Genomic DNA, 26,229 nt, shown 5'->3' with positions numbered 1-26,229 from the left:
TGGGTATGTCCCTATTGCCAATTTGTTGATTGTTTTCTGGTTGTTTTAGTAGTTCTTCTCTGTTCCTTTCTTCTTCCCTTGCTCTCTTCCTTTGTGATTTGGTGGCTTTCTTTGGTGTTGTTTGTATTCCTTTCTCTTTATTTTTGTTTATCTATTATAGGTTTTTGGTGTGTGGTTACCATGAGGTTCATATATGACAATCTCTGTATATGACAGTCTATTCTAAGTTGATGGTCACTTCAGTTCAAGTGCATTCTAAAAGCACTACATTTTTACCCTCCCTGCCATGTTTTATGTTTTTGACATCATATTTTAAATTTTTAAATTTTTTTATTTTGTGCATCCCTTAACTAGTTATTGTAGATATAGATGATTTTACTACCTTTGTCTTTTAACCTTCACACCAGCTTTATAAGTGATTGATCCACTGCCTTTACTATATGTTTGTATTTACAGGTGAGATTTTTTTTCTTTCATATATTTTCTTATTTCTAGTTATGGCTTTTTCTTTTCCATTTAAAGAAGTTCCCTTAACATTTCTCGTAAAGCCCGTTTAGTGGTGGGAAACTCCCTTAGCTTTAGCTTGTCTGGGAAACTCTTTATCTCTCCTTCAATTCTGAAGGGTAAATTTGTCTGGTAGAGAATTCTTGGTTGTAGGTTTTTTGCTTTCAGCACTTTGAATATATCATGCCACTCCCTTCCGGCTGCAAAGTTTCTGCTGAAAAGTCCACTGATAGTCTATGGGAGTTCCCTTGTAGGCAACTTGTTGATTTCTTTGGTTACTTTTAAGATTCTCTCTTTAACTTTAGACTTCTTTTTTAAGGAGAAATTAATTTCTTTTTTTGTCCTCCCCAAAGCCCCAGCACATGGTTGTATGTTTCAGTTGTAAGTCCTTCTAGTTCTTCTATGTGAGCCCCTGCTGCAGCATGGCAACTGATAGATAGGCAATGTGGTTCCATGGCCAGGAAACAAACAGGGCTGCCAAAGCAGTGACAGCGCCAAACTTTAATCACTAGGCCATCAAGCCTGGCTCTTGACATTTTAATTATAATGTGTCTTGGTGTGGGTCTCTAGGTCCTTCTTGATTGGGACTCACTGTGCCTCCTGGACCTTGATGTCTGTTTCCTTTGCCAGATTGGGGAAGTTTTCAGCCATTAATTCTTCAAATAGGTTTTCTGGCCGTTTTTCTCTCTCTTCTCCTTCTGGGACCCCTATAATGTGAATATTGGTATGCTCCATGTTATCATAGGGATTCCTTAGGCTATCTTCATTTTTTAAATTCTTTTTTCTTTTTGCTGTTTCATTGGGTGATTTCCACTACCGTGTTTTCCAGGTTGCTGCTCCATTCTTGTGCACTATCTAATCAGCTGTTGATTCCTTCTAGTTTATTTTCCAGTTTGGTTATTGTGTTCTTCAGCTCTGTGAGCTCTGTTTGTAACTTTATCATGTTTTCTGTCACTTTGTTGGGGTCCTCACTGTGTTTATCCATTCTTCTCCCAAGTTCAGTGAGTGTCTTCATGACCATTACTTTGAACTCTTTATCAAGTAAATTACTTACTTCAATTTTGCTAAGGTTTTTTCCTGGGGTTTATCTGGTTCTTTCATTTGGAACGTGTTTCTTTGCTTCCTCATTTTGCTTGGCTGTGTTTGTTCCTTGTATCAGTGAAACAGTTCTCTCTCCCTGTCTTGAAGGAGTGCCCTGTGTAGGAGATGAAGCATATCATTTAACCTTGCCCAGTATATGGTTCTCTCTCCAACTGCCTCTTCAATTCTTTCAGACCCATGGGACCCAGAAACACAATTCCTCTTGGTGACCTGAGCCTGGTGCTCAAGGGGCATCCCTTGTGTGGGCCGCCTATGCTATTGGCTCTGGAAGGGCCACGTGAGAGGCACTTAGGTGAGGGACAGGCTGCTCGCCTGCCATGGTTAGCATTTGGAGTGAGAATGCAAAAATGGCACCTGCCAGTGTCAGCACCAGCAAGGCATAGGGAACCCGTAAAAATGGCATCCACCAGCATTCCATACCCAGAGAGTCCCAGCTGACTTCTACCCCTCTGGCAGCAGCTTTAAGATTAGCAAGTGAATCTCCTGCACATATGGTTGAGGCTCTTTTCAAACTGCTGCTTTTTTCTCTGGGTCTTGGGACGACTGCATCTGCACATGAGCCCTTTAAAGGTGGAAGCTTCATCCCCTACAGACCTACGTTTCTCCTGGATGTAGGCACACTGGTTTTCAAAGCCAGACATTTTTGTGGCTAATCCTTCTGGTGCAGGACCCCAGGGTTGGGGGCCTGGTTGGGGTACAAATCCTTTGCTCCTCAGAGAGAAGCTTTGTTTCTGATTTTGTTTTTTTCTGACATTCCTCCTGGCTGTGGGTCACTGCACAGGAGGGGTCTTTGATGACACGGAGTCTTTGCCTCTCTTACCCATCTTAGCGTGGCCCCTTCATCTTTGGCTGTGAAGCAGGCGTTCAGCAGTTCTCACGTTCTTTTCAGAGGGAATTGTTCCATACGCAGCTGCAGATTTGCGTCCATGGGAGGAGGTGAGTTCAGGATCTTGTACTGCTTCTCGAACCCATCTCTGTCCACTGGTTATTTTTATATTTAAAGAGCCAAAAAGCATCCAGTACTGTACATAATTTTTTTCATACTGAAGAGAAAATTGAATTATGTTTCCATTTTAAGATAGAAGGGTGGGTGCCCATGAATACTCAGCATTTAGGGAAAACATCTATACTGTTAGCACTTTTGGCTTTTACATTTTCCGTCAGCACTTAATATGTTTTAGTTTCAACTATGCACCTGAAACAATAACAAATTTAAGTAAAGATCTCTATAATTCTCCATGAACAGAGTGATAGTATAGTAGATATACAGCCACTTTTTGTCTCTCTTTTTTTTGTCTGTTTTGTTTATATCTACATAGAATCACTAACTTCATTGTTTGGGTCATAAAAATAAAATTCTTGATGTCTGTCTAGCCACAGCAAGAGGAAGCAGACCCTTTTATTTCTTTACTAGAACCCAGAGGAGTGTCTACAGTTTTTAAAGCTGGCACCAAACACATTTTTGGAGGCAGGAAGTACGTGCTGTCTAGCATCTGTCCACCGCTTGCCAACCTTGCTTGTCCATAAAATACTTCAGTTCTTCCACACCCCGCGATGCTGGCCTCCAGTGTCCTTCCCACCAGGGTCACCAAGAGCAACATGCGCCGTCATAGGCCGATCCTGAGAAACACACATCTCCCACGTCCCTCGGGGAGGTACCTGCCTGTGTGGTTGTCTTGGAGTCTGTGGTTATTACTCTCTGGAGACATCAGTCTGCTGGTTTTATCTTTTCCTGATGTTGTACCACTTCATAAAGTCCACTGCCAAGAGACTTTGACTACTCAGGAAGATTGTGTTTTCTGCTGTCAGTTTAGCACTTTATTTCTGTAAGCCAAACAGAGGAGGGACGATCAGGAGCGATCCCCAATCCGTAGCCCCCAAGCGTGACCTGGCTGGTTTTGTTCCAAGTTTTCATGCTGTGAGGGCTTTAGGACTCTCACTGCATCAGAAGTGACCCCATTCCTCTCATGAGCAGCCCCCCTTCCCCACTGCACTCCACTTCTATCCGTAAGGTCACTCGTCCACCCTGGTTAGGCCCTCAGCCTGTGTCAGGTACTAGGCTGGAAGCTGGGGAGAAACACTTCACCACTCAGTCCCCACCTTCACAGAGCCTTTGCGTGTGGAGGAAGATGCTGACTCAGCCACAGGCTTTGCAGGGCCGCTTGGTCAGTGCTGTGGAGAGAAACACGGAAGCTCTCTGGGAATTCATGGGACGTATGGCTCCCCACACTTGGACATCCAGGAAAGCGTCCTGGAGGAAGGGACCTTCAAGTCAAATGGAGGGATGGCCAATGGGGGAGAGAGGCAGAATGTCCCACCCCGATGGGACAGCGTGTTTGAAGCGAGAGAGCCAGGCTTGTTTGGAGGAGTAATAAGAGGTCCATGGACAGGGGATGAGGAGGAGAGTGTGGGGAGGCTGGAGAGGACACAGAGTCTCACGCTTCTGTGTCGGTTTATGGCTCTTTCCTCTGGCTGCAAACAGAGCGGATCAGGGAGACCAGGCATGGAGGCAGGGAGGCCGGGCTTGGGCCCCCTGCTGTTCCCAATGTCCCGAGAACTGGAACGCGCTCAAGAAGTCTTTCCAGGGAAACCTACTTTTAAAGCAAGTGGATCATACAGGTCTAGTCAGTTGAAAGGAACCAAATTTATAATTTTTCATTATCAAATATAAACTTTAAAACAGCTGCTTGTTTCCAGGGAAAATAACTTTAAGCCTCTTTGTATCCCCTCTTACTTTGTTCCTATTAATAATATTTAAATAAATGCACTTTAGAATTTATATTTTTCTTTTTCAGATAATAATGGTTATTATCATATATTCAAAGAAAATTGCAATGATTAAGTGATTATTTGCCTAAGAAATTTATAACCTTTTTTATGGAAAAATGATTCAGGCCAGAAAACAGTTGTCAGACGTCTTTTGCTGTATGTTTTCAACCTTTGCCATAGCTTTCGTGCGTAAATAGGCCCTTGGAAACATGCTTGAAGATTCGGTCCATGAGCCTGGGCTGACTGGCCACTAGTCCATCCAGATGTCTTATTGAAGAGGAAAGAGTGGGCGAGGTTAATATTATCAAAACTATTAGGCTGGATTATTTTCCATGGTGTCAGCACCAAAATTATCTCTTGAAAAGATGACTTTAAGAGGAGCACTCACCTGCATTTTACAGAGGTCATCTCTCCCTCATGCTTTAGGAATGGCTTTTGTTTCCTTCGTGGCTGTGGTCAGCACATTCCTCTGAGGTGGCCACTCTCTCAGTTGGGGACTGTTGGTGAGCCCGGCAGCCTAGGTCCACAGCCCTTACTGGTCATTTTAATGATGAATCCCTCAGTCTGGTCAATTCAGCAGAGGCTTATTCCCACATCCTGACATGCTTCACAACGCTACCCCCCTTTCATTTAGGGCAGCCCCCGTTGCTTCCCAGAAACTAGTGTGACGAGGAAGAAGTCTGTGAGGTCCAGCTCCCAAAGCTGCTGAGTGTCAGGAAGATCCATGACTGCCAACCTTGAGAAGCCACACAGTTCAGGCCCAGCTGTTCCCTTGTCTGCATGCACGTGGGTTTGCTTAGACACAGTCACGTTACTGAGCGTCTCAGACCTTGCTGGGAATCTTTTCTTGTTTTACCTTTTCAAATGTCTTACTTTACGAGTGGAGATTTTAGCTGATAAGTCACTTACATTCTTTGTTGTAATTGTTATCTATGTTAATCAAAATGTTAAATTATGTAGCAATTACCTGTCAATGTAGAACTCAGTTGGCATTTTTAAGTCAATTTGGTATTTATGTATTTATTTGTTATGATAAAATACAAATTCTGACTTTGAACTCTCTCAATCCTTAAAACAGCTCTAGGGGAGAGGCTAAGAGGGATGTGGAAAGGAGGCTAATAGGGCAGAGAGCAGGAGCTTGGGGACCAGACAATATGTGACTTGCTGGCTGTGGCTGCAGGCAGGAAGGTAGCACAGAAGGAGGTAGCCCGTTATTATAGCACATGATTATATTACAGCATGATGCTGTGCAGAGAATGGAGGGGGGCGGCCTACCCAGAGGGTCTCTGGAGGAATGGAGGGACTGATGTTCTGGTGGGGATCTTAAAAACCAGACAAAGGAGTCTGGGTGTGACAGCAAGAGAGAGGAACCACAAGTCTGATACCAGGAACTGGCACCTGACAGCAACCCTCAGGGAGCCGGGCAAAGGCCCTGCAGCTGAGCTCCAAGGCACCATTGCTGTGGCCTGCTGGGTGGCGGGATTGTGCTTCTGAAATTCAAGAATGTCACCTTTTCAGTAAGACCTTCCCTAGCGCTGTCTCCAAACCCCCAGATGCCCCAGCGTCTGCATCCCGCCCTCCTTCTCGGCTATGCACAGGGATTCCTCCTCCTCAGCAGTCATCACACTGTAACACTGTGCCCATTTTATTTATTTACATTGTGTATGACCCAGCTCTCCTCCTAGGAGGTAAGCTCTGTGAGGGCAGGGATATTTTTAAAGATTGGCCCTGAGCTAACAACTGCTTTCAATCTTCTTTTTTATGTTTCCTTCTTCTTCTTCCCAAAGCCCCCCAGTACATATTCATAGATTCTCGTTGTGAGTACCTCTGGTTGTGGGATGTGGGACGTCGCCTCAGCAAGATCTCATGAGCGGTGCCATGTCTGTGCCCAGGATCTGAACTAGCAAAACCCTGAGCGGCTGAAGTGGAGTGCTTGAACCTAACCACTCAGCCACGGGGCTGGGATTTTTGTCTGTTCTTTTCACTGCTGTACCCCCAGCACCTGGAGCACTGCCTCGTACACGCAGGTCTTGAGGGACACATGTTGCGTGAATAAATAAGTTTATTAGTACCTGCATCAGGGCTGATTCTGATTACTGGTAATAAAGTGGAAAATATGAGAGTCAAGGCTCCTGTCCTCACGGAGCTTACGTCCTAGCAGAGACCAAAATAAACAGACAAATAAGAATTCCACATACTGCTGTTTGCTCAGAGGAAAATATAACAAGGTAACAAGAGTATAAAATATGAAATACAATACTCCTGTTGCTACATTGAATCTATGACAGTAAGAAAGACTGTCCCTGTTTTGTATTTTAAATTCGTTGTCTCTGAACAGTGTACACTGATCTTCAATCTCATTTATGTTTCCTGGAGAGGACACAGTGACAGAGTTTGCAGAGGCGAGAACCTGACCGATGGGTTTCTGAATTGCAGACCTCAGGCCCTTTAAGAAATAGTGTTCTGGAGCCTGTGCAGTGGCACAGCGGTTAAGTTCTCATGTTCCACTTCTTGGCTGCCTGGGGCTCGCCTGTTCGGATCCCAGGTGCAGACATGGCACTGCTTGGCAAAAGCCATGCTGTGGTAGGCGTCCCATGTATAAAGAAGAGGAAGAGGGGCATGGATGTTAGCACAGGGAGAGTCTTCCTCAGCAAAAAGAGGAAGCTTGGCAGTAATTAGGTCGGGGCTAATCTTCCTAAGAAAAAAAAAAAAAAAGAAAGAAATAGTGTTCTGTTGCCTTGTTCTGTTCAGCAGGCCATTCCCAGCCACTCCATTCAGGCATCGGCTGCCCACACCATTGACTAGGATGAAAAATGTGCTTTTGGACTGCTATCAAAAAATAGAGATTTTCAGTTTATTTCAATAGGCCACAATCTGTCCAATTCCTTGCAGACTGAGCGAGTGTCTTCCCGGAACTCAGACCTGGGAGAGGTTCCCGGAGATGGGGCAACATCTGAGATGTCTGAACTTTCCCGTTGGAGGCCACTCCTCAGGGAGGTTACAATCCTTTTAAAAAAATCTGTGGGTGGTCTCCAGAGACTTCTCACCAGATACACATCCTCCCAAGAGTCGTACAATCCTGCCTGAACTTCTCCTTCTTCTCCTCAAGGATATTAGAAAGCACTGCCAGGGCTTTGCTGAAATCGAGACTTTTGATCCAGGGATCCCCTGACACAGCAGGCGGCAGACCTGTGGAAATGGAAATGAGCACAGCGCTTCTTGCTCTTGGGGAATGTGCGTTGGTTTCTAGTAATTGTAGTTGCTCTTTTAAACTTATTAGAAATCATTTGCTTAATATTCTATCTGGAATATTTCTAGGAGTTATAATTGAGTTTATCAATACACAGAGTCCAGGGTCCCCTACTTTACTCTTTTTTGACATCCAGAATATTTTCCTCTCTCTAGTCATTTGGCACCTATTGCATTTTTCAAGACTTATTAAAGTTTATTGATAAAAGTTCTTCAATTTCATCCACAAATACCTTGATGCCTTATAACATAAATCTAGACTCAGCAACACAAACTCGTTACAAATGGCCATCAATTTGCCGTTGTGTTGCCAGATTTTTCTCACATGAATCTTCATTGAGCAAATATAACGTGAAGTACAGAGAAACTCTTAAAGTATAGTAAATGGGTTGAATATTTGTTACTCCTCAAGGAAACAGCAGAAAGACAAACACAGTTTAGTGAAAGTAGTTATGAGAGGAAGGAGGTAACAGGTGGGAGCACCCGTCAGCACTCAGGCTCCAGCCCTGCAGCGTGGCTGGAGCACAAGCCAACGCGTATCTTCCGGACAGAATTTGTGAAACCAAACTTTTCTAACAGCTGGGCAGTGGGAAGTTCGAGTTTGAGTTCCCTGGCAAGAATCGACAGTGCAGATGTTTCATGTTGATGGCTCGATACTAAATCCTTCGCTTAGGTGGCGGGAAGATGACGGGCCTGAGTAAGGCTATGAGGGAGGCAGGAAGCGACTGGGTGTCCCCGAGAACGGCGGCCAGGAGAGCTCAGGTCTGCAGTTGTTTCACGTGCAGAGCAGGTAAAGGGCTGGGCCGGGTGTTCCTAGAGCGCAGACGGTTGGAGAAGTCACGAGAAGAGCAGCCTTGAGTCTCTGCAGACAGACATTCAGAGGAGCGAGCACAGGTCCTCAGCGCTTGGAGCCTGCACGAGGCCCGTGAGTAAAGGCCCTGACTGGGGGGCTTCTGCCAGCAGAGCAGCCACACCCCTTCCATCAGCAGTGCTTCAGAAAGGCCCCTTGTCTCCAGAGGGAGCTCCACGGGCTCTGGTCGCGGGGACGCTCTGCTCCTGAGGAGAGGGTCAGGCTGAGCATGCCTCCGTCTGTGTTCTGACAGAGTCCAGGGTTCTCAGAGACCCCTGAGTGCTTACGAGTTCTCCTGCCTTGTTCTCGCTCCTTTGCACTAGTCTTAGTCCTCTATAGAAACACAGTGTGCACACGGAAACCACTATTTCCCAGATTCTCCAATTCCTCGTACACCACACGTGTGCAACGCAGTATTTAAAATTCTAAAACTGTTACCTGATGATCCTATTTTTGCAACTTCATGGAGAGTACAGTGATAGTATTTATTTATTAGAGTATTAATATTTAGGACTCATTGCATGTGAAAAGTAGAATCATGCAGTGTTTCTAAATCAAAAATTCCAAATCACCTTTAAAGACACAAAAAATGTTGTATTTAATATTTATTGCTTTGCAATAGAAGCAGGGGTGTGCTGTCGATAGATTTCATGTGAAAAATGCCCTTCTCTTATGGAAAAATTATGCAGACAGGACATTAGGCAAAGTGCCAAGTTTAGAAAGAAAAGTAAATTTAGGATGCTGGAAGGAAAACATGGGCTCCAGCCATTCCTCTGATGACGGGGTTTTGATTTCATTAGATGGCACATTCTCCAGGCAAGAGCTGTGTCAGCCAGTGGGTCATCTACAGTCATCAATGCCAGCCTGTGTACTCCATTCATCATAATTCATGATGCACTCATGAGGTCTCCCATCAAACGTACTGAAACACACATTTTATCAAAGCAATACTTAAAAAATTAGTGAAAAGTCAGAGGCAGGGTTGAATTTCCTTTGGAAGTTATTTCTGAAGAGTTATTTTCTTAAAAATGAAATCTAGGGCCAGCCCAGGTGGCCTAGTGGTTAAGTTCAGCGAGCTCCGCTTCAGCAGCCCAGTTCGGTTTGGTACAAAGCTACACAACTCGTCTGTCAGTGGCCATGCTGTGGTGGCAGCTCACATACAAAACAGAGGAAGATTGGAAGCAGATGTTAGCTCAGGGCAGATCTTCCTCAGGAAAAAAAAATCTATACCTACTTTCTATTAGCATTTATTTTAATCCCATGATTCCATTCTATTTAAGACATTTAAGATCTCCCTTCCCCAAAACTTTCTTAAGATTTGACTTACATGCACAGTTATGCCATGGGAAGATTATGGTCCCCCAGATACTTGCAGGTGGCACCTTCTACGTGGGAATGTGTGGTTGTTTGTGTCCACAAAGCCTGTGCTGCGAGTCTGCCTGCTCTGCTGAGCTCAGCTCATTGAGTGTCTACTTTAAACACCAGCTCCTTTCCTCGTTCCTCCATCTCATTCCTCGTAATCTCCCGTGAGTGGCCAGGGTTGTGTGTTTGTGTGAATGACGCTGTGCAACCTGCTATGACTCGTTTGTTGAAGCATCTGCAGAGACGTTCTGGTTGATTCATTTTCACGGCATTTTAATTCTTGCTGAATGCACCCATACTTGAAGCACAAGATTTGGAAGTGGGACGTCATCTGTTCCACAAGCACCGTGATATTTCCAAGTAAAGCTTCTTATGAAGTTAAATCTGACAAATTGATTCTTAATTAACCCACAGGAAAAGTTGACGGTAGTTTTCTTGAACAAATGTGGAGGCCTTTGATCTGATCATATTTTCATTGTGAGTGCTCTTCTACTGCTCCTACAATAACCAGCACCTTCTAAAGAAGATTTGTACAAAAGGCCTGCATCAAAGTGAATTTCCTCAGAAACAAACTATAAATGATTGTTTCAGGCAAAATAAGGCCAGTAGCTATTACAGAATAATTCTGAAGGAATACAGATCTTATGGTATCTCAGGATTAATGTGTAAAAGAAAAAAATATCCGTATTTTTTCAAACTGATCTTAAAACTTACCTGAGTAAGTTGGCGACCCCTCCCAAAATGGGCCATTTTCCAGCTCCCAGCCCCTGCCTTCTTAATCTCCCACCACAGGCATCTGAACTTTCTAGTGTGCCACGGACTTTTTGTAGTCTGGCAAAGACTATGAACCATTCCTAAGAATAATGTTTTTAAATGCATACAATAAATGTGCTTACAAAAGAAAAAATTATATTGAAATGCCATTATTAAAATAATAAACATGTTTTTGATATAGTGATACAGAAGCTTCTTTATTAATGCATAAAAAACCCCCAGCAGTGGGTCTAGGAGCTACTATAATCTCGAAACAGTGATGAGCAAAATCAACATTCAAGATGGAACAATTTCGGTTTCATCTACAACTGAGAAATAGGATAGAAAAACATCTGTCATGTCTAAGAGCGACAAGGTCAAAAGTACTGTGAATGTCACATGGTTCGTGGTCATGGTTAGTGACAAATAAAGATGTAATTTTTCCATCCACATTCCCTGCCTCCTAAATCCTGTCCACAGACCCTGGGGAGCTCAGAAACCCTGCGTCCAAGGACTCTTGCCACTTCTCCCATTTTTATTCAACTGGGAGAGAGGCGGAGTGGGGTAGTGATCCGTCATCAGTGTGTACACATATGAGTGGGATCCTCAGAAGCAATGATGTCAGCAGAGCCACCTCAGTCCCCAGCAGGTCACTGCCAACAAGCCTAGGGTCTGAACTCTGGTACTTCAGAGGGTCATCCTGCGTCAGTTCAGTGCTGTCTCCAGCCAGAGAGTCTGTCTCTGGCAACGCTACCAACAGCCAATTCATAGTAGAATGTGTTCATCGTTCTCCATGATGTCATTCTCCAAGATCAGGAAATATTCCTCAAACATTCTTTATTCTTATTTACCAAAATCTTATGTGCTTAGTCTGCACTCTCCTCAGGATAACATGTTCCATATATTCACTTCCTCTGGAAAAAAGTACTTTCATATCTCCAATGAAACTTTGTGCCCAAGCTTTACATCTGCCATTCCAAGTGGATGTCTAAAACTGGACTTGTCCTCTTCTCCTCAATATCAGTTTCTCCTCCTGACTTTCTTGACTTTTCTCCTCCTAACTTGTTCATAGCATGACCAATAACCATGGAAATCTCACACTTTTCAGCCACCACACCCCTTCCCCAGCCCCACTCGCCAGTCTAACGGTGATGGAGTCAGAGAGCTCCCGTGTTCACAGCGTCCCTCCAGGCTGCTCTCTGTTCTCTCTCATTCCTACCAGTTAGTTTACAACCAAACCTGGACCACCAGTTACACCCCCCCTGCTTCTCAGCTGCTCAGGTACATCCTGATGCACGCTGCTACCAACTTGACTTTCCCAGAGGGCAACTCCAAAGATATTAGATCCCCGTTAAAAAATATCAATGGCTCCAACTGTCTCCTGAACTAAATACAGACCCTGGGGACAAGCCTCTCCCTGTCATGGCCCCAGACCCCCAATTCAGCCGTCTGTCTCAGCCTGTGCTACAGTCAAACTCAGTGACTTTTTGTTCTATGAAACAGGGAGCAAGTATTTTACCTCCTTTGTTTTTTGGCTTGCTGCCTTCTCACATTTTCCCCTCCTTCTGAAATGTGGTTCTCCAGACACTTCTCTTGTTGGAACCCTACCCTTTCTTCAAAGATCATCTCAAGCAACACCCCTTTTTGAAGACGTTCTTGATGTGCTTCCACCATCCCAACTGAATAGAAGCCCTCCCTGCTTTCGGCCTCTGTAGCACTTTTCCTAGCACTGTCTGCCTCTGCTGTTCACCATGACCCAGTGCTGTCAAGTCACCACCTCACGAGGTCTTAACTTCCTTGAGGGAGGGACTGCTTTAGCTTATCCCTGCCCCTTGGGCGGTGCTCAGGGCAGGTCTTTACACCAGCTTCCCAGCACATTTTCAGTTGAACTGAAATGATTCCTATGCAGAAAATGAGTTTGCAGGAATAACTTGCCCTCCACTTTTCCTGTATGGCCGCGTGATAAGCTTGATAGTGGGTGCTCATCACCTCTAATTTTTGGTTGATTAGTGCATTCCAGTGATACTGTTTGTGCTTGGCCTTCCGCTGCACAGTCCCATGGACTAGCGTATTCATTCTCCCCAGCCATCCCAGCCGCTGTGCTAACTCACTCCTGTTGGGCTCCGTTTGGTCGGCGCTTGATAGAGGAATCTTCCCTAATCCCAAATCTGGCTTTTTGGGCATTCAGCCTGGGAACCCCACCCTTAGAAGGGGGCCACACTTGGTGTCAGGCTCTGCTGTGACCCTCATGAAATTATTAATAATTTCTTAACAAAGACCCCACATTTTCACTTTGCGCTTGACTCCACAAATTAAGCAGCCAGTGCTGCCTGACTCTCCTCTCCTGTGTGCTGTCACCCGTGTGTCTTCCCAATCTTTGAAATCATCACTCAGAGTTTTAATTTTCTGTTTGTATCTGTTTACTACTCCGTATGCTTCAACAGACCTTAAACTCTGTGAAAGCAAAAAAAGAGAAGACTCTTGTTTATTGTCATATCCGCATGGCTCAGCCTGGTATTACATACTTAATCAATATTTGCCCGTTGGATAAATGGGTGAATGGCTGCAGGAAGGAAGGAGTTAATGCGTTAGCGAGTGGATTTGTTGGTCCACAGCCCCGCAGGCAGAAGTGGGAGCGGCTTTGGCTTCCACCTTCAGACAGGATCTACAGCAGTAACAGAATTCTAGGACAGAGCTGCTCTTGTTAGAAAGGAGGGTAAGATCAGCTCAGGGAAGAAAATGGGTGAAGTAGTGACGTGAAGGAGAAAGATTAAATGACACCAAACAGTAATGATAAAGGAACCAACACAAGGACTCATGCTGTAGACTTGTTCTGAGTAAACTATGGAGACCACGAAGCTGCAGTTGGGATGCTCTAGAGGAAGAAAATGGCTTGGTGATCAGATAATCCCCTGCTTGCTCTTCCTAATGTTTTCTGGTAATTGTGGGATCGTGTCTGGAGACCAGCTGCGCTCCAGACGGAGACCTGTACTGTGTTTACTTGATGCCACGTTGTCCTCCCACTGCCCTAGTGACCCCTGAATTTCTCTTTCTCATTAGTAGTTTGGGGGTCATACAGGTGCGCTGGAATTTGATTTCTAATTTACAGTATCCAGGCTGTTAGGGTCAATTTAAAGTGTAATCCAAAGTATCTTGGATCATCAGACGCAAGTGTGCTGGGTAGTTGTTGACGCGTGCACTGGGCACTCTTCCCTGGTGGACTCGGTTCCCGTGGAGACTTCTTCTACTTGGAATGACCATACTCCTCTCTCAGTTTGAAGAGGTGGAGAAGTGACCCAGAGCCCTACTGAGCTGAGAGTGTCACCGCTGTTCTCGCCCACGCCTGTGAAGTCAGCAGTGCTGTGCTTGAGCAGACAGTGCCTGACGCCCTTCCTGCTTGGCTGCCTTGGATAAGCCACAAAATCTTCTTAATTCTCAGTTTACATATCTGTAAAATTGCGATAATGATATTTCTACTCCATAAATTTATGAGGATAATGTGGATCACGCGTGAAAGGGGCTTAGCACAGTGTCCAGCTTACAGGAAACTTTGTGAACGTTAGTAATTATTATCAGCATACACAACGTGAGCAATTATGAATTTCTACTCGGTTCTGTATTGGGATAGACATAAAGAAACAGGGAATCCATGGTATCAGTTGGGGATTGGCAAAGTTTTTCTCTAAAGGGCCAGAGAGTAAATATTTTACTCTTGTGCACCACGCTGTTTCCATCACAACTACTCAGTTCTGCAGTTGTGGTGCAAAAGCAGCCACAGACAATAACATAAACAAAGGGAGTGGCTGTGTGCCAGTAAAACTTTATTTATAAAAACGGGCTTTAAGGGCCAGATTTGTTCCCCAGGCCATAATTTGCCAGTCCCTGGCTATAGGCCCTTGGGAGCTCCCAGTGAAGTGTGGCGGAAAGACTTGTAAGATTGTCAGGGCAAGCTGAAAGGAAGCAGGACTAACTCCACTGCCATACTAAAGAACCTGGAAACAGACATTTTAAGGCAAATTATTTTAAAAGCTTCCCAGAGATGAGTAAAAGTAAAAAAATATGGCCTAAAGCAAGTAGCTCAGATATTGTGGGTTTTTTAAAATCTTATATTTCAGGATAAGTAACTTCAACTTTAAACCAGAGCCTGCCCTTTTGATTAGACATTTTCCTTGAGAATGCAGATCCCCCTCGAGATCCCCAAGTTCCGCATTTCTAGAGATAAAAATGTCTGCAGACTGATTGGTAGAAAATGCTGCTCCTGACGTCTGCAGTTGCAGTGTGAGTGGACAGAGCTGAGGGTCATTTCTCCACGGTTGTGAGGAAATGGAAGGTACCTGGTAGCAGAGGAAGCACTCCCTCCCTGCTCTGTTCTTCTTAGAAAGGAACGGCAGGTGCCAGTCCATGAGCAACATCAGACTGGAAATGGGCAGTGGCTTAGTAACAGCCACTTAGAGCACCTGATGGCTCACCAGCACTGCCTCTCTGAAGGACAGCTGTGGCAGCGCGCACTCTGGGCCAGCAGAGCAAACGCACTTTCTGGGCCTGTCTCAGGATCTCTGCTTGGGAAATGAGTTTATGGGGGATCACAGATTCCTAGCTGCAGACATGTAAATACAGCATGCAACTCACACACACACACACAACCTTCTCTTCATCAATAAAGTCACAAAGCAGCCCCATTTGCACTGCATGTCATATTGTATTTTGATATTCAAAATGGCTGGTCCCTTTCAGGGTTTTCATGTCCTAACTGATGCCAATTCAAATGGGTCTGGGCTTTATTCATAGAAATAAGAAATTAAGTCTGTCATGATAAGGCCAGTTTCTTATCAGATTTTTCTTTTTTGTTGTTTTACAGTTTTCTCCTTGTCTTTGGTTGCTTGATTTTGTCAGTGTTTTCCACAATCCCTGAGCACACAAAGTTGGCCTCAAGTTGCCTCTTGATTCTGGTAAGTGAAACATATGAGCAAAAATGTACATAAAGTTTATGTAACATAAAAACTGTCTGTAATATTTATGCTGTGCATTTTATCCCACGAAAAGTTCCATCTGGGAAAGAGAGAGTTACTGTGCCGTGTGAAAGTTTCAAAGATCGCTGAGCCCTTTGCCCACCATTCTCACTGTAGTCAGTCCTTGGGACTACACGGGAAGATTCAGCATTGCCATTACATAGAATGTCCTGTGTTACAGTACATCGTAAATAGAGGGCAATACTTGGACGTGGTTTTATGTTTATCTATGGAAATAAATTATATGAAGAGTCAATATCCATGAATTCTTTCATTATATTGCTAAAAGTTGCAGGATAGAGAGCATTTTCCAGTAACTGCAATTAGGGAGTAGCTAAGTATAATTGGCCAAGAACTCTGGGAATATAGCACCTCGTAAGAAAACAGAGGCTCCTTCATGCTCTTCCAACCGACAGCCAGCACTGAGTTCTGCCACTAACGCAGTTACCTGATGAGAAATTCTGCAGTTTGCTCTGATCTCATTATGCTGTCAATCCTCAACCACACAGAATTGCTCAATTCATTTTAAAATGGAAAAAGACCCCAAGATATTTTAGTCTGAATTATTCTGAGGCTTTGAAGCTCTTACACTTTCTATTACGGCTAAACTATAGCACTGTGCACTCAAATCACATCTGGTTGAAAGTTGGGCTCGTTTACATCCACTTTGACCCACTCAGTCCAAAAATATCAGACTTGACAGTCTCAGAACTCTCCGAATGAACTATAAACTGGAACAACTCACTTCTGTAAGACCTGGTGGATGACAGAGGAAGAGAGAGAAAGAAGGGGTGGGATAAGATGACTGTGTGCCCCAAAAGCAGAGATGGTTATGGGCTGCAATGAGCATTTAATATCAGAAGGTTATTCTTACTTTAGGTGGAAACTAAAGATGTCAGCCCATATCCCTGAGCAGAGGGCAGCTGCTCTTCCTACCTGTGCTCTCAGATGCTGGTCTGTGCTTGAAGTTACCCAGAAGTCATCAAGTCTCGGTCCCATGTGTCAGGGAAAAGGCATTTTTGAGCCCGGAACAAATCTATCCCAATCTGTTTCCATACACATTGTACTTGGTATATGGCTTATGTTAAGGTTAGTATTTTAGAACCCAAGATAGAGAACAAATAGACAAAAGGGCACGTTGGGGATTTGTCCCATTACAAGGTGTCCATTGGGGCAGCAAGTGGGCTTTTAACCTCATGCGCCCCTTTGACAACAATACATGATCCAAGCCCACGGGCTCAGGCACAACTGGCTTCTGGGTTCACATACAGAACTACAACTAGGAATTTTTAGATTGAAAACACAAATCTGATTTTTAGACTTGGGAACATGAAAAACTGAATCTACTCCATGGCCGATGAGATATATCGAGAATAAATCAAGTATTAGGAATCCCATAAAAAGGTATCTCTCATGACCAGGCCAAGAATCCAAAAGGTTAGGATTACATTCTCCAAATGTCTGAAATGTAAATTCAGTCATTGCTAATGAGTTTCTAAATAGTGCAAAGGAACCCAAACAACCCCTTGTTATTATAAAGCTGGAAGCAGATTACTCTCTTGATTTTGAAATGAGCAGTGAACAATTGATCAGAGTTGAGTAACCAGAGTGTGTTTGAGTAGATAAAAATGTCAGTGTTGTCACACACCCTCAGTCTTTTTTCCCCAGCCTTATTGAAATATAATTGACATGTAACATTGTGTAAGTTTAAGTTGAACAATGTGATGATTTGACATACTTATATGTTGCAAATTGATCACCACAATAAGGTAGGTTAACACATCCATCACCTCACATAGTTACCATATTTTTGCGTATATGATGAGAACTTTTAAGATCTACCCTCTTAGCAACTGTCAGGTATCCAATACAGCATTGTTACCTGTAGTCGCCCTGCTGTGCATTAGATCCTCAGAACGTATTCATCTTATAACTGGAAGTTTGAACCCTTTGACTACCTTCATTCATTGCCCCACCCCTGTCCCTGGTAACCACCAATGTACTGTTTCTATGAGTTGTTTTTTTTAAAGATTCTACATATTAGAGATATCACACAGTGTTTGTCTTTCTCTGTCTGACTATCTCACTTAGCACAATGCCCTCAAGGTCCGTCCATGTTGTCTCAAATGGCAGATTTCCTTCTTTCTCATGGCTGAATAATATTCCATTGTGTGTATATATATCACATTTTCTTTATCCGTTCATCCATCCATGGGCACTTAGGTTGTTTCCACAGCCTGGCTGTTGTGAATGATGCTGCAATGAACATGGGAGTACAGATACCTCTTTGAGATCCTGTTTTCATTTCCTTTGGATATACATCCAGAGGTGGGATAGCTAGATCATATGATAGCTCCATTTTTAATTTTTTGAGGAACATCCGTACTGTTTTCCATAGTGGCTGTACCAATTTGCATTCCCACCAACAGTGCACAAGGGTTCCCTTTTCTCCACATCCTCACTAACATTTGTTAACTCTTGTCTTTTTGATGATAACCATTCTAACAGGTGTGAGGTGATATCTCCTTGTGGTTTTGATTTGCATTTCCCTGATGATTAGTGATATTGAACAGCTTTTCATGTGTTGGCCATTTCTCTGTCTTCTTTCATCCCTCAGTCTTGAATGCCTTTGGATTTAGCAAAGTAGAAATCAGCCCCTTTATGCAAATCAGCTCTTTGCTTTGAGTGATGTGGTAGGTGCTGCAGAAAGATGCTCTCAGGAGGTGTTTATGGCTTTCCATAGCAAGAGGGTTTGCTTATCCTCCTATTTCTGTGCTATAGGGAAAATCATCAAGGTATATGTTTTAAACCAAAGTGTATTCTTAATACTTGCCTAGAAATATGCAGACTTTGTTTGGGTCTAAGATTTTACTGCTGTTATTCTTCACCAATATTTTCTCCAAAAACTATTTTATTTGGACAAAAAAATTAAGAATAGGCTTTATTTTTCTTCTTATTTATTGATTAATAAATTAGAAAAGTATGCATATTTTAATTCCTTTTTGCAATCTTAGCATAATATATCATAAAAGTTCAAAAAAAAAAAGTTCAATCATTTGTAGGATATTGGAAGAAGCCAAGAGAAATCTTAATGATTTAGAGACTCTCTTATTTATTATCTTTTAACATGTATGTTTGAAACAGTCCAATTTCCCGATTTCCAAGTCTGTCTATCCTCCAGTCAGACAGAATCCACACAACGCATTTCTGACTAGCACTATTTTTATTTCCCAAGATGGAACCTATCTAAAGAATTGCCGTCTCAATAGTAACAGGAATGGCTTTTAAAATGTTCATAAAATTTACAATAAAGGCACTTTTGGTCACAATTAAAACACCAGAGGAGTAAATTTAGAATTTTATATAAATTATACATCCTAATTGTATATTTTTTCTGTCCCATTTGGTTTTTTGTAAGATTTTAAAAGATGTTCCGAATTCTAACTCTAATTCTATTTCTCTGCAAGTCAAAGGCACCATGCTTCCCACAGGGAGCACCTGCCAGCAAACTGGCCCCTGGATGAATTTCCAGGACCCTGTTTGACACATGCTTTCCACCTGTTCCTCAGGGGCACCAGCATTTCAGGGGCTGGCCACTGCTCTGGGCTCTGTCCGGCTCACCTCCTGGGCCCCAGGCATCTCCAGCCCCCAGCGCCACCGGGATGATGCTGTTGTCATTCTCATCCAGAGCTGCCCTGCCCAGTGCTCCTGGGATCCAGAACTCACACCTGGGCTACAACCCAAATGGGTGCCTGTGTTACTGGGTTCTTTTATTCTTGTCAGCTGTGTGAGCTGGGAGTTCACACTGCATGCCAGGTTCTTGCTGTCTCTCCACAGAAACAGCGGAGCAGACATGAGAGCGTGAGGGGAGTCTGGAGCCAGGCCCATGAGTGCAAATCCCACTTGCACCCCTTATGAGCTGTGACTTTGGAGACTCACTCCCCTGTGTGGACAATGATATGCCTACTTCATACAGTTGTGAGGGTTGAATCCAAGTGCTCAGAACTGGGCCCAGGTGGAGCAGCTACAAGTGTTTTCATCACTGGCTCTTCCACACGTCACGGGGCCTCATAGTCAGAGAGAAGTACTCGTGGACTGTGGAGTGTTTGAAAATGCTACATTTGAGAACATATCATACTTTTCTAGTAGAAAACAAGTATCTTTGCAAAAGTTTTCTCGCACAACTCTATTACTTGTGGCAGCTTTCTACACAAAGGTACTCGTCTGACGGTGAGTTGATGGCACGCATTCACCTGCAACGTGTGTTCACAGCAACCACTTATTTGGGTGACTAATTTAACTGATCTTTATTGTTGTAGTTTTTGCTAAAGTGCTTTGTAAGCTCTTGGTTTCATAAGCCAACTCATGGCTTCGTAACCTCTTCTCTCGGTGGCTGCACCTGCTGAGTGGAGCTTCGGGCAGGGATAGCTCTGGATCTGACGGAGTCGCTCGCTCTGCTTTACTCTCCAGAACATGATATGAAGCTGTGCCCAAATGCCAAGGAAAATTCAAAGCTGGTGCTACTTTTCCATGTTTTGTAAATTCTTCAAAACTGGAAGGGAGGTCACATTTTTTAAGTAACTCTTATCTATGACTCATTGATTTCTTATTAAAACAAACAAAAAGCTTGCAGTGTAAGTATTCCTCTCATTTTACTGAATGGCTAGTTAAGGTGCCAGATCACCCACCAAGGGTGTGACGGGGCCAGGATTCCCTCCCAGGCCTGGCTGACTAAGAAGCTGGGTTGTCTTCAAGGCATTGCACAGCCTCACATCTCTTGCTTCTTAGTCAAGACTGACAGGTCTAGAGTGCATTTGCTGCCTCCATGAAGCAGGAAGGCCTGAGGCTTCATGTGGTTCCGGATGCCTGGAGACCCCTACAGCCCTCCTTCTTAGGACATCAGTTTCTTTTTCCATACACAATCCACCTACAAAGTTATCACAATCAGGTATACCAATTCAGACCATTAGAAGTTCTTTGCGTCAGCAGCCTGATCCGTGGGTAAATAGTCCAGCGTAAAGATGTGCCTTCTGGTCCAGCTCCCATTGCTCAGGCGGCATCGTGCTGTTGAAGGAGCTCTCTTGTTTCCAGGTTAGACTATTGTGGAAAGGTTTGTTCTGGTTCGTTTTGATTTCATTAGTCTGAGGTTGCACATTTTAGCATTTCATATCCTAGCTCCTTAAGAACAATGCCGATGCTGTTTAGAGTGCATTTCCTCTCAACTGGATAACTTCTCGCCTTCCAGACTAGTTTTAAAGTATTCATTTTAGGCCTTTAATGTAGACTGTTCAATACATTGAAAATAGAAAACATTTTCATTTAATAAAAGTGGTGTATATCATTTGCAAAATTGTCGTTGAAGCTGGCCGTGTCTAAAATTGCCTGCCCACAAGCAATAAAGGAACTGTGATCACCAGTCTTAGCGAGATAAAGAAGGTCCCAGTGAATCTGCGCCTCTGCCCTCCTGCTGTGCCAGGACGACTCCCAGCCACAAACGGATTGTGCTGAGCTTCTGGACGAGGGCTCACAGACATGGTCAAACACCCAGGTTTTCCTAAACATCTGGGTGTGCAGCACCTTCTAGTAGAGCATATGCATATTTGCTGTTTTTGTATCAGGTGGAAAAGTAAAGCTGGGTTTGCTGTTTCTTAGCACAACGAATTGGTTCCTGAAATGTGTATAAATGAGATTTAGGGAGATCTAATTATATCTCAAATGCACTAGTGGAGCTTATTATTTAAAGAAAACCTGTAGTGAATCCCTTTGTTAAGTGAAGAGTTCTGTTGAAAAGCTAATAACAATTACATAAGTAATCTGTGTTCTGTGTTTTTCTTTTTCTAATGTGGGTGCAAGTGGTCTTTTTTAAAATGCTAGATAACTCCCCGTTATGTCCATTATATAATGTGGTCTTGAAGAATTAGCGATGTTGTTGCCATTTCCCATCTGTCATTATTAGTAGAGAGGGGAAAAAACAGCCAGAAACACATTTACCAGTCCTCACAAAGTGGAAAGTTTTGCGTGTAAAATTATATGAATTTGATATGGAAGATTACACTATGTCTTCACATTTGAAGCTCTGATGTTGAACAGTGTAGGAGAGGATAACAGGGTGTAAGGATAGGAATCCATTCGAGGACATCAAATCTCATGTTTGTAAAGGGAGTGACAGAGTGGGAGATATCAAGAAATCACATACAGGGAGTGAGTGATGCTCCTTTATGCTTACCGCATCCCTGTAATTTACTGCAGAAAGCTCTCAGAATATCCCAATGAACATTGAAAACTGCAATTATTTTTCTTTGCTCATCATTCACCAAGGAAAATGCAAATAAACTCTAAAATGATTCATGGAGACTAATGACCCTCATCAATCTGCCATGAGTAAAAAGAAAAAGCAGGAGTAATTTAACACCTACACTGAATCTTAACTGAGGGTGATAATAGAGTCAGTAAGGCGCCCTGTGAAAAGCAGTTCAGATATTAGAAGAAGGAGTTGTTCAAGTTAAAGGTAGTGAAATTGTGCCTGAGAAAGATCACATCCCTGCCTATGGTTGAGGAAGGCATGAACATCCCACGTGTCAGGTGTCTGGCCAGGGGTCCAGTCTGGACCACAGAATTGCTCTGCACAGTTTTGGACATCCTTAGAGCTCTCCAGGAGCCAACTCAACAGGCCCACACGATCTGCTCTCCTGTGTCCTCTGAGCTCCACAAAAGCATGTTCAACTGAGAGAAAAAGAGAGAAAGAGGAGGAATGGTAGATATCAAAGCTTTGCTGGAAAATTATCAAGTCCACACTGGGTGGCAACAGAAGGAAGGACCCTTCCCTTACTATCATTCCAGGCTGAAATGGTTTCCACCATCTGAAACCTGGGCCAAACGCCTCCCTCTTCCTGGAATAAACTGCCTCTTCCCTCTGACTTCTCTCAGCACTGGCTACCTCACGGTGTGTCCCCTCCCTGATTTATGTACTCAGAATGTTTACGCAGCACACGGTGTGGGCGAGACCTTCTTTGGGAGCTGAGGATACAGCAATGAGCAAAATAGGCAAAATCTCTCTCCTCGTGGAACTCACATTTTTGTGGGGAAGACATACAGTAAGCAAATTAGCAAATCAATATACTAAGCGTTATAAATGAAAGTAAAGCAGGAAAAAGGATCAGAAAATGAAGGCGCATTTGGGTAGCACACTTGGAGAAGTCGACTGGGGGGGACTTCGAGTGTCACAGCAGAGACTTCAGTGAAGGGCGGCAACAAGCCACACAGTGATAGGCTAAGAGCTTTCCACACAGGTGGAGCTTCCAGGATGAAGGTCCTGGGTAGGGCGCACCTGTGGGGCTGAGGAAGGGCGAGAAGAACAGAGCAGTGGAGGGACAGTGAGCAGGGGTGGATGGAGAAAAATGAGGCATCAGTTAGACCGAGATTTCTTAAGAGAGTCAATGCTGATTCAGCAGAAGGGCTTAATACAGTGGGATCGGGTGAAGGGGTATCAATAAATACTTGATGATAGAAGATGGCCAATTACTTAACTGCACAGTGTTAAAATTGAAATTTTCGCAGTATTGTGTATGTGATGCCAAAATTAAAACAAGATGGAGGACCTGACTTTAGAAGGAACAGAAGCAGAGGAGACAGAGGGTTGAAGCCATGTAGGAAACAATTGAAGTCCCTCATATAAAACACAGTGGAGCCCTGAACAAAACCGAGGCAGCACGACCCAAGGGAGGGTCGGAGTGGAGCAATGTGGATCGAGTCCAATCAAAGCTGCAAATCCTGTATAATCCATCTGTGCCTCACAGGGAGCTGGGGGCATTTCTGCCCAGAGCTGAGGTGGTCTGTGCCTCACAGGGAGCTCGGGGCATTTCTGCCCAGAGCTGAGGTGGCCTGTGCCTCACAGGGAGCCTGGGGGCATTTCTTCCCAAAGCTGAGGTGGTCTGTGCCTCACAGGGAGCTGGGGGCATTTCTTCCCAGAGCTGAGGTGGCCTGTGCCTCACAGGGAGCTGGGGGCATTTCTGCCCAGAGCTGAGGTGGTCTGTGCCTCACAGGGAGCCTGGGGGCATTTCTGCCCAGAGCTGAGGTGGTCTGTGCCTCACAGGGAGCTGGGGGCATTTCTGCCCAGAGCTGAGGTGGCCTGTGCCTCACAGGGAGCCTGGGGGCATTTCTTCCCAGAGCTGAGGTGGCCTGTGCCTCACAGGGAGCCTGGGGGCATCTCTGCCCAGAGCTGAGGTGGCCTGTGCCTCACAGGGAGCCTGGGGGCATCTCTGCCCAGAGCTGAGGTGGCCTGTGCCTCACAGGGAGCCTGGGGGCATCTCTGCCCAGAGCTGAGGTGGCCTGTGCCTCACAGGGAGCCTGGGGGCATCTCTGCCCAGAGCTGAGGTGGCCTGTGCCTCACAGGGAGCCTGGGGGCATCTCTGCCCAGAGCTGAGGTGGCCTGTGCCTCACAGGGAGCCTGGGGGCATCTCTGCCCAGAGCTGAGGTGGTCTGTGCCTCACAGGGAGCCTGGGGGCATTTCTGCCCAGAGCTGAGGTGGTCTGTGCCTCACAGGGGGCATCTCTGCTCAGAGCTGAAGGGGTCTGTGGCTTGCTTGCCCCATGGCTCCAGATTGCTCTCCTCCTGCCTCGTTTCAGATGCCCTTGTTCTGTCTGCGGTTCTCGTTTGCCCTCGGCCTCCCCACCACCTCTCTGATTCCGATCCAGCTCTTCCTCTGACCTGTGTGTCCCAGCCCTGGATTTCCCAGCTGGTCTCTGATTCCGTGGATTTCCGCAGATTTCCCTGGCTCCTGCCCGCTCCCTCTTCTAACTTCTAGGCCTAGTCCCTTAACTCCCTGTGATTTTAACCCAAATGCATGTGATGTGCTTCTGACCTCCCAGCTCTGTGCCAGGGACTGGAGTCCTAAACACGAATTAGATGTTGCCCTGCCCAGGAAGCATGTCCAAAGCGTGCTCTCGTCTACAACCTCTGACTGACTCTAGAAAAAACAAAAAGCCTTGAAATCGCAAGTTTTAAGAGAAAAATGGTGAAATCAGGAGAAGAAAGAGAAATAGGTTAATTTGTCATTTTTAGAGATTCATACTGTAAGGAAGGCACATGAGAGAATAGACTTAAGTCTTCTGTTTCTCATGAAAATCACAAATAAGATTACCAGAAACTGTTTTCAGTCTAGGTCACTGCTGATCCTGATCACGCGTTGAATATCGGTTGTTACCCTGCAAAGCCGGAGGCTGGAAGCGGCGGGCGGGTCCCCCGTTCCCGCGCGGGCAGATGTCGGGGCTCACAATTGAGGGGAGAAGACGCATCGTGCTTCTGCAAAGCAGATTAGAGAAGAATTTCCCAAGCTGTAAACGGCAGCTTGACAAACAACATCACAGGCTGGATTCAGTGAAAATGCTGCGGACGAGCTTCCTCCGGGCTGTAAATCACAGTGAACCCAGAGCACGTAACTGCGAAATGGAGAACAGGAAAGAGACTGCGAGGGCGACAGGCCTGCAGCCCTGGCTTGATGACGGCTAGCTGAGGAGACTCAGCACCGTGGAAAACCTGGGCAGTCGTCCTCGAGGAAGAACACCGAGGAACAGCCAGGCGGGCCCGCGAGGCCGGGCGGGAGTGAGGCAGCGCCTCCCTAGGAGTGCGGGCCGGAGGGAGGACTCCCTCTGTTTCCTCTCCAGTCCCTGACTCTCCTGAATGTTATCTTTCAAAGTCAGGTGAAAACAAGTACAAATCAACATCAAATGCAACCTTAGAAGAAAGAGAACTCCCAGCGCAACATAGCGTCGTGCAGAGGCGCTCCTGCCTCTGGCTGCGCGATGGTGGTGACGCGGCCTGTGGGCTGACCAGCTGCGAGTTGGCGGGCTTTCTGCGCGCACCTTCTTCCTGGCTCCCTGGGGCCTGACCCGTGGTTCGAGCGGCAGGGGACGTGTGCTCAGGGGCGCTGCAGCCGGCGGGAGAGGCCCTCGAGGACTGAGATCGCGGCGAGGGAGCGGGGTGACCAGGTTCGGAGCTTGTCTGCTTGTTGAGTCCAGGGAGGCTGCGGACAGCTCCAGGCTGGGGGTACAAAGGGGAAGCATCCAGGGGGTTCAGAGGCCGCTCGCTGTGAGGACGGGCGCTGCCTGGAGTCCTCTCTGCCGACGGAATGATGTTTTCCTACCTTGAGCTGCTCATTGATGCACTCGTTCTTTCGCTCATCAGATACTCCCTGAGCGCCTCCCAGGTGTGTGAGCCGAGGCCCCGCACAGAGTACACCCGCTGTGCTCTGAGACCCCAGCCCGGCCCTGACGGTTCTTTACAATTGTTTTTCTCGTTAACTCAGGTGGAGAATTTTGAGCAGGGCGCACGCGCAGCCCTTCTCCCACAATGCGAATCACCCCACCTGCGGTTGTAGACAGGGCGGCGATGTCAGTGTAACATGGGAGCTGAAGGTGGTTTTTCCCAAGGCCCAGCCGCGGAGCGTAAAGCGGTCAGCCTGGGTGAAGCCGGCGGCTCCAGGCTCCTTGATTCTGACGCTCGCTCTGCCTTGGACGTGCTTCCGGGACAACCCCCGTCTTTGTGTTAAAGACACCGACCAGGTGACAGTGGAAGCCTCCCACCTGCGGTCAGAGCCAGCTCTGTCGCTCTGTCCCTCTGCCCGCGCGCACCGTG

General features: G+C 45.4%; 1 protein-coding gene across 12 annotated transcripts in view; it reads left to right on the top strand.

The window, feature by feature from the left end:
* KCNQ5 (potassium voltage-gated channel subfamily Q member 5) overlaps nucleotides 1-26,229 on the top strand; it is a 481,904-nt gene that overhangs the window by 294,535 nt on the left and 161,140 nt on the right. For all 12 annotated transcript variants that reach the window (XM_044776992.2, XM_044776991.2, XM_044776989.2 and 9 more), the window contains one exon: nucleotides 15,447-15,537. In XM_044776992.2, coding sequence (XP_044632927.2) covers nucleotides 15,447-15,537 — 91 coding nt within the window. The remainder of the gene's footprint in view (nucleotides 1-15,446; nucleotides 15,538-26,229) is intronic.

The sequence above is a fragment of the Equus asinus genome, chromosome 8, assembly GCF_041296235.1.
Source record: "Equus asinus isolate D_3611 breed Donkey chromosome 8, EquAss-T2T_v2, whole genome shotgun sequence".
In the NCBI taxonomy this organism is placed as follows: Eukaryota; Metazoa; Chordata; class Mammalia; order Perissodactyla; family Equidae; genus Equus; species Equus asinus.
Note: the sequence above shows the minus strand (reverse complement) of the source record. Positions and strands in the feature narration are given on the sequence as shown.